We start from the raw sequence: 12,659 nt of genomic DNA on the forward strand, positions 1-12,659 counted from the left end.
TAAAAATTAGAATCTCTTTCAATTACTAAGCTGGACGTTAGCTAGCAGCTATCTGTAGGTTTTCTGGGCTAAATTGATTATGGCAGCTATATTACTTAAGAATATTGGATAAGTAAACCTTTTTAACAAAAAACCAAAACACAGAGGCATTTAGAAGACCCAATACAAATTATTCTCATCTACATTTTAAGCTACAAACAAGCTATATAGTTTACTATAACAAAACTGCTTCATAAAGAAACATGGTATGTTTACAAATTGTATAAGATAGTAAGTTATCTCTAAGGTCTAGGCAAAAAATGTTCAGTAGGTGAACTATTTGCATGGAAAAAAAATCAAAGATGGAATTATAAAATTAAGTTAAAGAGACACCATCAACTTAAATATCAATTCTGTCTGGATATTTTTCCCTGTTATAATATCTCAGATTAAACAAACTGAAAAATGTAGAGCATGTTTCTCCAATCTTTCAGCTTTTCTACTTTGTGCAGTCAGTTTCACTATATCCTATTTGCCTGGCTCTTGTACATAGCAACATGGGAAATGTGTAAGTAAAACAAAACTGGCAGAGGTAGTGGGATAAGTAGATGTAGTATCTGAAACTCATTTTAATTCCATTTAAGATTACTAGATTTCAAGTTGATGACATCCTTTCAAACAATACTTTAAATTTAAGAAAAACCACTATAACTGCTTGCCACCTACCTTTGACATTTCCGCCCCTTTCCCCAGATACAAGTTAGAGTAAGAACTAAGTTAAAAATGAGACCTCCTGTTTGGTCAAGCATGTGTTTAATGAAGAATTAGCTAAAATTTCACCTGCCCATACGAAGAAGAAAAAAAACTGTTTTATGGCATACACAGCCTAACCTTTTATTTTTACATATACATTGCACCTTTAACCTACTCAAAACTTCAAAAAGGTTCAAGTTAACCTTTTATAATTATCCAAGAACTTTCCCACCAGCAAATATGCTAGTGTTTACAAGGAAAAAGGCAACTCCTTTTAACCCCTTTTAGACCAAACCTAGTACTTTTATCTTCACCTTTCAAACAAAAGGAGAGATTTAACAAAACCTTAGCTTATATTGCTCTTTACTTCCAAAACAGAGGGTCTCCGTACTTCTTCATAAATCAACTTCAAAGGGATTACCAGGCTGATCAACCACGACAGTTTGCTTGATCAGAAGTACACTGTGATGAACAGTGTATTAGTTTTAAAGCTGTGGTCTTGAAAGGGTTTAAAAGAGTGACTAGTGAAAAGAATCTGAAAAGATTCTGTACTTACTCCTCGGCCTCGGCCTCTGCCTGTTGATGGTCCTCCAAAAGCATCATAGCTTCTGCTTCCAAATCCACTTTCAGGATAAGCAGGCGTTCCTCTCCCCCGAGAGCCTACAGGTGCAGGCTTCATATGGGGTGAAGAAAAACTGCTGTAGGAAGAGTAACTCTCTCTTCCTCTGTCCTCCATAAACCCAGGCCTCAATTTTGAACGTGAGTAAGGTGCTTCCCAGCTAGACCCGCCCTGGTTTCTACCTCCGAAAGAGTCAAGGCTATTCCGGTAGGAGCTGTCAAATCGACCACCATAACTACCTCCGAAGCGGCTTTGTTCGGGTTCATTATAACCATAGCCAGATCTGTACAGATCTCGCCCACCCAGAGAAGACCCGGAGTCGTAAGACTCATAAGGTCCAAACCTGGAAAAGTTGCACAGTGGGGAAAAAAAAAAAAAAGTAAGCTTACTAGTGTTATACATTTCAAAAGACAAGTTATCAGTTGACATTTATCAACTAAAATCAATGTATACTAGACTGGTTTGTACGGTTGTGTTACTGTTTTTATCTTGATTAGGGCTGGGCAATTCAAGCTGGGACCAGATAGAACGCTATCTGAGTCATTTTCTGTACAAACAATTCTAAAGTTCAGTATGTCTGAACTTTCTTCAAATTAATTTCTCAGCAGTATTTACTAAACATTATTTGAGCCCAGCCCTAGTCTCAGGAAAATAATCACCTGCAGAAGCTCACAGGGTAGTCAAACTGTTTCTTTTTCAAAGTCATGCCTAACATTTTAACAATTAAACAGCATTTAAAATAGCTTAATTTTCAATTGGGAAAATAGGCCAAAATATATTTAGTATTTATAATACAACAGAGGTGATTTTTACACCCCCATAGTTTTACTTTAAAAAACAGAAAATTAGTGATCTATAGTACTCATTTGTATTTTTGGACAATCTTCTTGTAAAATTTAAAATTTTCCAGTCACAGAGATCATGATCACCAATACCCCTCCATCTTTTACTTGTAGACCATTAAGTCTAGCAACTTCAGCATTTGGAAAATCTGTACAAATATGTACACATTACACATGGAGATGGTCCATGGGAATCTCACGGTAGAGTGATAAGTAGCAGAACTCTTTAGTTATTCACTGGGATTTGTTTTGTTTTTATTTTTTGGGGGTAGGGAGGAGGCGGGGCAAGGAATCATTATCATCTCTAACCATGTTGGGAAGGGGAGCTCATTAGTCTCCCCAGAGAAATAAAATAGGGCAATTCCACAGAAATAGGGAAAGGCAAGCCCTTTACTAACAGAAATACAAACTAATAAAACGGACTCAATTGCTTCCCATGTCTATGGTAACACGAACGCCTTCATTTTAAAGACGTTAGTCTCAGAAGACCCAAAACTACACACAAAATGACACTATTTAGAGAAACAGTCCATGCACAATTGCAAGGTTTTATGGCAACAGACATTTTAATGTGTTCAAGTCTCCAGTCAACCTCAATCATATACAGATTACTAAATGGTAGGTACATCTTATTCCTGGACCTTTGCACAGATTTTAATTGATCATAACATTTATCATTTGCAAATCCTAATATTTATCATCTAGTAGTCTAACAAAACTGCAAAGTATATTTTCTCTATTCTCCCTACTTGCCCAATGACACTGCAATGGCATTTTCTCTATCCTCCCTCCTGTCCTTACCCATTGGCACTGCAATGGCATTTTCTCTATCTTCCCTCTTGTCCTTGCCCAATGGCACTGCAATGGCTACATACAGTTACCATACAGTAGTCCTGCTACCTCCAGTCGAGGATTCAACTGTGCAAATGAGGATACCAACAAGTTATTACACTTTCTTCTAGCTTTATTTTGTCCCAGTTGAAACTAATCTGCACAGGATTTTAAAACCTAAAATAAACCAGTTGGTATATACTGTATGTGTAAATTTAGCCTGAAAGAGTATCAGGAACACTTGAGCATTAAATATGCAACACTGCACTAGAAATTTTACTTTTAGACCAATGCATCTTACAAAATAGCCCAGAATACGCAATTTTGGTGTAATTAGTACCTGCCAATAAAATAATCTGGACATGACTTTAAGTCATAATACCAGTGAACATTCTCACAATTTACATTAGAATTGAAGGGGTAAACATAGATCCTAAATGTTCCTTGGAAATGGAATGTTGATTCTATTCTTAGATTCAATCTAAAGCACTGAACCAATTAAAACGTTTTATCTATAGACTGCTAAATTAAGAGACATTAAATCAAACCAGTCTAAATTTACTGATCAGCCACAGACTGATGAAAGTCACTCATTACAAAAAGAGCATCGTAAGTTTTAGTTAAAAAAAGTAAATATGTCATTATGACTGCAAGAATTATCCACAAAGGTATTTATTTGGACTATCAAGATGTCATAGCATAACTTTTCCAGTCTTTACTGAACATGACTTACAGAGAATGGAACTCCATATATATCACACAACATGCCTAAGGAACACTTAAGTTGGAAAAAGATATTCTTCAAAATGTTAACTGGATTTGTTAAGTTCCTGAGACAACTGAATGATTATTTTACCTGTTACCACCACCTCCTCCTCCTCCACCTCCACCTCCTCCTCCATGACTCTCCATCCCGTAAGATTGATTTAGATAAGAGTCCATGGATCTTGGGCCACCATAAGCTCCATGTCCATAGTCACGGTCCATTTCTTAAAAGAACAAGAAAGAAACATTTAATAGTTCTCTTTTATTTTGAGAAACAGGTAGAGCTGCATGATGGTATCCAAAGAAGATTTGGTAGAGCATGCAGTTGACATGCAGCTCTTCATCTTTTTGATCAAGATTGTACTGTGTAGTGTCCTTGCTTGTCTACAGCCTGTCAAAGACTAATGCTTGGATGACAGTCAGCTAGGTTCACTCTGGGTAAAATGGAATTATTACTGGCTGTAGAAAATACCTGGAATATGGCAATGACAACCCAATAAAGGTTGGTCCACCCTCCACTTTGAAAAATTCTAAGGAAAACATTTTACAAAAATCAAAAAGATGTTAACCCTGTGGACCACAAATTTATCCAGCTCTGGGATTAAAAACCTGTTGTCATAAGAGTGATTTTTAAGTGATCAAGTTCTATGTGGATTGTTAGAGTGACCTCCATATCATATTGTTTGCAAATCAAAATTAATTCTTCTACCACCAAAAACTTCTGTGATCTGTGTTCTCTCATCATAATCATTAAAGATTCTGCAAACAGAAGTGAATAGACAGTTTTGTTGTGATGACTGGGCATTGTTAATCAGCCTGGGTATACATGCATTTGCACTCTCCCTCAAATATATATATGTTTTCCTTATGTCCACAATGCTGTCCACAAAACATAAATTTACTTTAAGGAGTGTCTAATCCTTTGGTCACATAAATAATCTTCCAAGCATGGAGAGATGCAGTGAAGAGTCTTCAGACAGACTGGAACATTAGCACTAAAAGTGGTGTGGACTTCCCCCATTTTGCTGCCTGATTCGATGTCAATTTCAAATTCAGAAACATCCAAGCTAAGGTGCTTATTGGGTGTGGTCAAATACTCTATTATTTTTAAATGGATATTCCATACAAATAAGGTTTCAAAAATTAAATTTGTAGGGTGACAAAATGTAGGATGACAAAAATGTTTACCATAGTGCCCAAACTGATGATATGAAATGCAAGTTATGTCCCAGTTTCAACATAATCAGCTGGCTAGCTGACAAATCACCCACAGACTGACCATCACTCCCTGCCTGTGCTACCCAGGAGAGGCCCTCCTTCCTGTTTTAAGGTTCATTTAAACAAAGACAGTGTTTACACAGATATTTCAGCAATTCTCCCACCAGTGGTTTAGCACTAGTACAGGTTCACTAATCGAAGCACTAACACTGATTGGGTGATGACATATTATATTGCCGCAGGATACCGTGCCCATAACGGTGGGATAGGTAAGATAACACACAAGTACAACAGGTGTTGGAAGGAAAGATGTGTGTCAATAACATCAGCTCAATCTTCAGTGGTATACTGGAATATTGCTTTATTGCAGGGTTTTCATTAACTTTTAAAAAAAGTTTACATATAACTTGTGCTGTCTAGGAGCATTGATTTTTGCCTCAGCTTGGCCCTCCCTCCTTTGTCCCCTAACACACATATGCATCAGTGTTCCCTCTAATTTTTCCCACCCATGTGGGGAACGGATTTTGTTATGTGCACTATTACGGAGGGAGAGACCCCCGGGCACAACCCAGCCCCAAACTTGCTGTGGCTGGGGGACAGGCGCCCCTCCGCCGGCCCCAAACCTGCCACAGCAAGGGGACAGGTGCCCCTCCCCCAGCCCCAACCCAGCTGCGGCCAGGGGAGAGGCGCCTCTCCCCCCAAGCCCAGATGCTTCCATGGGGAGAGAGAACGGGTCCTTTCTCCACACTGTCGCCCTGGGGAACCCCATCACACCCCAAACCCCTCATCCCCAGCTCCACCCCAGAGCCCGCACCCCCAGCCAGAGCCCTCACCTGCCCCCGCACTCCAACCCTCTGCCAGCCCTGAGCCCCCTCCCACACACTGAACCCCTCGACCCCACCTCGCCACATTAATTTTGTTATGTGCACCAAAATGGAGGTGATGTGATTCCAGAATACCACTGAAGATTGAGCTGATGTTACTCTTTCAGATTATTAATTTATTATAAAGCTCCTTAGAAAAGTTAGCCTTTTTGACATAACACCTGAAAAAAATACCTAAAAATAACTTTTAGCTTGAAATTGCTATTGCATTATTTTCTGGGGCTTTTTTTTTTTTTTAAACCACCCACAAAAACACCCACAAATCTGCTGAGCTAATAAAAAGCTCAAGAGTTCGCGAATGCCCAACTAACGTCATCCCTAACAGGGGCCTGCCCTTTCAAGGCATTCAACATAAAATTAGGAAGTACTATGAATATATTTAGAAGCAAAAGGACCAGCATCATTTTCAAGCACAGATAACTGTGAAGTCAAAAGAAAGAAGAAGAAGCAGGGACAGAAAAAGAAAGTTCTTGCTAACACTGATTTGAAACAGCTAATGGAAAAGAAAAACGTTTTTGTGAATAATTTCAATGCCAACCTTAAAGAAACTATCTTTAAAAGGAAAGTTTAAAAATCTGAGCTAAGGGACTCCTCTTGACTGACAATTCCTATATGCAGTGTTGTTGTAGCTGTATTGGTCCCAGAATATTAGAGAGGCAAGGTGGGTGAGGTAATATCTTTTATTGGACCAACTTCTGTCCATTTCAGATGGCAAAATTCAATATTTTGCTATTTTACAACCAGAATTGCCTATAGTAGTCTTAAATCTTGGTTGTGCAATAATAAGTCAAATGTTTTCTGGCAAAAATTGTGTTAAAGTTGATTATGTCCCTTTTAAGACCCCTGTCTCGCAATTAGATCCAGAAAGTCACACCTCTGTGCATACAGAGCCCCACTCAAGTCAATGCCTCATCCATCCATATGGATGAATTTGTGGAATGAGGGTTTGTGCGCACATAAAACATTTAGGAACTGAGTTATATATACAGACATGAGCATATTTAAAATGTGTAACGGGTAACATTCAGGTATGTTCTAGAACATGTATGCACCTAGATCCATTTTCTTTCCAGATTAAAATGAAATTGATTACAGCAGTCTATGTATTTACATTAATTTACTATAGTTTTAGGTAATTTATTCCACAAGCCGCTCCAAGTTTTTACTGTCCCTTCATAATTTCAGACCAAGCTATAGGTCCTAGAAGAGTTACAGCAGTCATCAGTCACCCTTTAAAAAGTGCTTAGAACTGGCTAAAAAAATTCCATCAGAAAGAAACTTGCCAAAAACTCAAACCAGACTTAACTGAGGAAAAGGAAAAAGTCCATATACTGTACTAATATGCAGTTTGTGTCCTCTATTGCCACCTACTGGACATTTACAATTTAACTTTCAATCCACACTGCTCTGTAGGGTGAATTGACCCAAACTGGATGCAACAATGGGTCAGGCATCCCCTTCTACAGCACGCATGGCAAGGATTAAGTCTGATCCTATACACAGTCTGTGGCATCACAACTGATTTCTTCTAGTACTTTTAAAAAGTGTTCTCTTTTATTTTAACTAATGCAAAGCGAAGCCATTTTAGAAGCATCTTAAAGTTACATTCTAATGATATGATATATACAACTGACCACTACCCCTCATTCAGAGAGAAAACTGATTTTGGATTCATTTTAATAATGATAAATAATACCATCCAGATCTTTTACAGCATTTTTCAGCAGATAGGTTTTAGAGTCATCCCATTTGGTTAATGATTTTACTGAATGTTTCAATATTTTAAATGCCCATATAAAAAATTGCATTTTTCATTCCAGTCTCTTCCACTGACAATGCACTTTCTACTAAAAAGCTGAAAATTACTAAAGATGGGCATTTTAACTTAATATCAAGATAAAAGATTTTAAACAGATTATTTTGGCTTCTATAAAAGATAATCAAACTTTGGATTTATTGGGAATACATTCAGCCAAAGGCTGAAAGACCATACCATAGGAACTGCGACACTGGGGTCTAGTACTGTTTCGGATAGTGGCTATTTAGAAGTGCTTACAAGAAATCCTGTAAGGAACAATTATGAAATAATCTGCCTATTGAGGGAACATCTTCAAAATCCCAGTCTTTTAGTGATTGTTTATGTACTGAAGCATAAGGATTTAGAAGACCTAATTTTTTTTAAAAAGCCATTCTAATGTAAGGGTGGATATAGTTAATGAGAATATTGATGTCTAATCCTTTTTTGAATCCTTATCTCGTCCTTGTACTTCTTGTAGAAATGAATTCCACACATTAATTATGCATAAAGCTGCGAGTCTGTCACAGCAGTCAGGGATTCCATGACTTTCTGGGACCTCCATGACTTCTGCATCTGCGGTGTGGCTGATCCCAGAGCTGCTTGAGCAGCTGGGACAGCCTGGGGGCCAGCCGCAGCCCCAAGCAGCTTTCCCCAGGGGATGCCAGAGCAGCAGTGGTCCGGGAGCAGCGACAGTGCCCTGGGCCGCCCCGCCCCCTAGCAGCCATGATGCTCCGGGCCACCCCCTCCCTTTCCCCGGAACAGGCGTGGCACCCTGGAGCCCCCTAGAAGCACCTAAGAGTTAGGCCTTGGCTACACTTGCAGCTATACAGCGCTGTGAGGTAAACCTGTCTTCGTGCAGCTGAGTAGGGAAAAGCGCTGCAGTCTGCCCACACTGACAGCTGCCAGCACAGTGGTGTGGCCACACTTGTAACATTTGCAGCTGTGTTGGGAGCAGTGCATTATGGGCAGCTATCCCAGCATTCATGTGGCTGCAACTTGCTTTTCAAAACGGGGTGGGGTGGATTGTAACAGGGAGAGTGGGGGGAGAAAGAGTGCTTTTTGGAGCATGTCAGCTCTCTATTTTGCAAGTTCTGAACTCCCGGCCCCCTGCTCATTCATTCACTCACTCAAAGTAAGCTGCAATCTGTTTGCTTTTCTCTGTGGTAGGAGCTTTGAAACCGGCACTTGGTCACAACAATGGAGAGGATTGGCCACGTGACAAGGTGATTACTACAGCACTGCAAGCGTTTACACTCACACCCGTGAGTCGTAGCCACTCCGCTGCAGCTGTTATTCCTCTCAGAGATGTAGAGTACCTGCAGCGTGTACCCAGGGAGATACAGCGCTGTAAGTGCCCTGCCAGCGCTGGGGGAGGCTTTACAGTGCTGTAACTTGCAAGTGTAGCCAAGGCCTAAGTCAGGGGTGTTTATACAAGTCATGGACAGGTAACAGGCCGTGAATTTTGTTTATTGCCCCTGACCTGTCCATGACTTGTACTAAAAATACCTGACTAAACATAGCCTTAATTATGCATCATATTAACATTTATTACTTTAATCACTTAAATCTGTAGCCTCATTTTTAAAAACCCTTTTTCATAAAACAAGAACAATTTGCCTTCTCTGGATCATTTATTATTTCAGATTCCTTTCAAGTCCCCCCTCTTTCTCAAGTTATCTCTAAACTAAACAACCCCAATCTTTACTTATATGGAAGGTTTTCCATGCCTGTAAAAGTGGGATGACAACAAACCCTGCTCTATTTCTACTATGTCACTGTGAGTAACAAGAAGTGAGCACAGTAGTCCAAGTAATGTCATTCTATTTTTTTCATTATTTTCCATCCCACTCTTTGAATAGCTCAACATTTTATTCCCCCCCCCTTTTTTTTTTTGAACGAGCAGTGGTTTGTATTGATACACGCAGACACGCAACTCCTTTTCCTGGCTGATTACAATTAATCTAGATCCAGATCATGTGTGCAGCTAGCGCACGTTATACCCATTCCAGCGAATAACAGTGGCTTCTCAGGCAGATCGCTTTGGACTGGATTTGCTGCTCACACCTGAAACTGACACCATATCGCAAGGGAGTGTCTGGGGAGCCGCAGCTGGGACGGGTGGGCCAGCGTGAATGCCCTGGTGCTGGGCTGCCACGAGGCAGCTATTGCTCCTGTCACAAACTCGCACCAAGGGCCCCTCACTCCCCTCCGGCGCGACCTCTCCCTACGCCGGGCGCGTACCCCCCACCCCACTGCGCCGAGGCTGCTCCTCGGGGCCCGCTTCCCGGGCACAGACCGCCCCGCTGCCCCAGGGCCGGGAGGCGGAGCCGGGGGCGCCCGTTCCCGCTGTACGACACAAAGCGGACGCTGCCATTTTGAGACAGAGGCGGGTCCCGAGGAGGCGGCGGCGGCCGGACTCTCCCCTCGCTCCGGGGAGCGCCCTCACCTTCCCCGTAATCCATGGCAACGGCGGCGGTGCCCTGTGTCCGGGATCGGTGGAAGCCTCCTTGGGACCACGACAGCGGCGACTCTAACGTCTCTCAATGGCGCCTTCAACCACAACGAGGCTGGGCGGGGCACGGGAGCGACCGCACAGAGACGTCGGTCCTCGATTGGTCAGGTTAGTGGCGTCACGTGACGATCTGTGGGCGTGAAGACCATCGAGAGGCACAGAAATGAAAGACAACGCAGAGGGGAAGAGCAGTGGGCGCCGCCATGTCTGCTCCAGGCATCGTTTTTTAGGGCCATGTAGGTCACTGGCTGACTAGTCGGCGGCCGTCTTGGTTTCTGGGGGCGGCCATGTTTGAGTGTGGCATATAGCCTAAGAGCAGGACTTTGTTTATTAAATCACTTTTAAATGCAAAACAATGGCGTGGTTAACTTTGTTTTTTTTAAGGTATCCAGCCCATGGAAGGTAGCTGTATTTAATAAAAAAAATAAAGACGGTTGTGCGTGCCTTTTAATTTCCATCCATGTAAAGCTTGACATTAGTCACACATAAGTAATCATTTAATAAACAAGAAGTGCATCGGTCACCATTTTCTAACATAACTTACATTTACTCAGATCCTTAATGTTTACATTTGTTAAGTTATATAATTCCTTAAATAAATACATATATAGTGTATCTTCTTGGTTAACAAATGTAGTGTACTGGCTAGATTTAGTTGCTAACCAGTGATCAACCATTTTAGAAAATGACTAACCAGTACAAATGCAAAACAAGATTTAAATTGATTTAAATAAAATTCCCGCTTGCTGATTTAAATCAATATACACTGATTCTCTTGCTCACTCCCTCAAACTGAGGGAGAAAATCAGTCCCCTGTTGAAGAACTGCAGAGCTGTTTGGACAGTGGAGTGCTTATTTACCTAATATCTCCACATCATATACTGAACCCAATGTTTTTCAACACCGACTTCTCTATGAACCCAAGGCAAGTTACTATAGCCCTATTACAGGAGAGAGGAAGATGAGACTAACCCAGAACCAGGCTCCTTTTTTTGTCCTAAACCAAAAACTAAATTTTAGAGCAACTAAGTATGTTTTCTACCCTCAATCTCTATACCTGGAGGCAATTGAGAATACTCCTGATCTTGATCTTTGGAAATGGTGGACTGAGGGGGTCATGCACTATAGCTTTTCTTGTAGAGCAATCCTGTTCTAAAAAGCTAACCTCCTTTCTCACCCCTGCAGAGGTGTGGGCAGAGAGGATGAAAATTTTCTTCCAAATGGAGCCTTCACCTTGGCTCTATCACAGAGTTCTCAGCCAAAGATACATTATGCTCGGGGAGAGCCAAGTATTCAGCATGCAGTCTGTGCACACATCTCTTTGCACATGCAGCCCTATGCAAGCAAAATGTTTTTTTGGATTCAGGGATTTGGAGCAATCAAATTTTTCAATTGCTCCACTCCAGCTCCAGGCATAAAACCTACTGGTCCGCGCTCCAGCTGCGGGCTCCACTCCAAAGCCCTGTTTGTATTACTTATTACTATTACTATTATGTATGTAAAGGATAGAAATAATATGTAGGATTAAACCTTTTTGATAAATTAAGCACAAATACATTGTGCACACCCATTATATTTTTTTTGTGCGCACAGTGATTTTCATGTGTAGAATCATACACACATGTGAAGACCCCACTGAAAATTTGCCCCTAAAACATCACTACCTGAAACTCAACATACACTTCAGGATGCTAAAGAATTCACTGAGCACACACAGTGAATCCCCACCACTTTTCCAATGAGCCTGACTGGGCAATCGGAGATGCCTATGTAATGTCAAAAAAGACAGCAAGAGGAGAAAGTAACTGCTCAGTATAGGTAGCTTTATGGTTGCTTAATCCAGAAAGGTTGCATAGCTCCTGTCGACCAATAGGTGCAGAAATCATTTTCCTATGAATAAAGTATTTGAGGACTAATTCAACTAAAATCAAGTTTGTAGCTTCCACATGGAAGGACATAAAATGGACTCCATAGACACCTGATGAAGTGGAAGCAGACTACACAACAGCCTATTACAATCATTCCTTTACCACTTAATCCTATAGGTTGGAGTATTTCATTTAACACCAGACAATGGCCTAGGTCCTCTGGACTGGCTGAGCTGTGTTCTGCACAAGTCTGGAGGGAACAGGAATGGGACTAAGGCACCTCTGTGGCTCATCAATCCTGAGGTAAAGTGGCCTTGGTACAAGACAGAATAGACTTTCTGCAAATATTCTCCATTGTTGTCTTAAAAGGCACTGTCTCTGAACATTCCACCGACAAACTTATGCACTAGAATACACTAGAAAATGAGCACAAAATGGACACAAACAGTAAATGCAAATTCTACTTAACATTCATAGAAATAAATTTGTAATGTCCACCTAGTTCTATTCTGTCAATTTCCCTGCTATCTTCTAGCACCTCTTCACTCAAGTCTAGTCTCCATTGACAAGAGCACATAGTTCTCTGCTGT

At 41.0% G+C, this 12,659-nt stretch overlaps 1 protein-coding gene across 1 annotated transcript in view; it reads right to left on the reverse strand.

Annotated features, from left to right (window-relative positions):
- The window catches only part of LOC112109867 (DBIRD complex subunit ZNF326), a 28,225-nt gene extending 17,826 nt beyond the window's left edge, over nt 1–10,399 (reverse strand). Inside the window, exons 1-3 of the mRNA XM_024204571.3 lie at nt 10,136–10,399; nt 3,881–4,013; nt 1,289–1,694 (exon numbers count right to left, since the gene is read on the reverse strand). Coding sequence (XP_024060339.1) covers nt 1,289–1,694; nt 3,881–4,013; nt 10,136–10,151 — 555 coding nt within the window. The 5' untranslated portion in view covers nt 10,152–10,399. The remainder of the gene's footprint in view (nt 1–1,288; nt 1,695–3,880; nt 4,014–10,135) is intronic.
- Nucleotides 10,400–12,659: the final 2,260 nt, after the last annotated feature.

The sequence above is a fragment of the Terrapene carolina genome, unplaced genomic scaffold (genome assembly GCF_002925995.2).
Source record: "Terrapene carolina triunguis isolate 2854851 unplaced genomic scaffold, T_m_triunguis-2.0 Scaffold210, whole genome shotgun sequence".
Lineage (NCBI taxonomy): Eukaryota > Metazoa > Chordata > Testudines > Emydidae > Terrapene > Terrapene triunguis.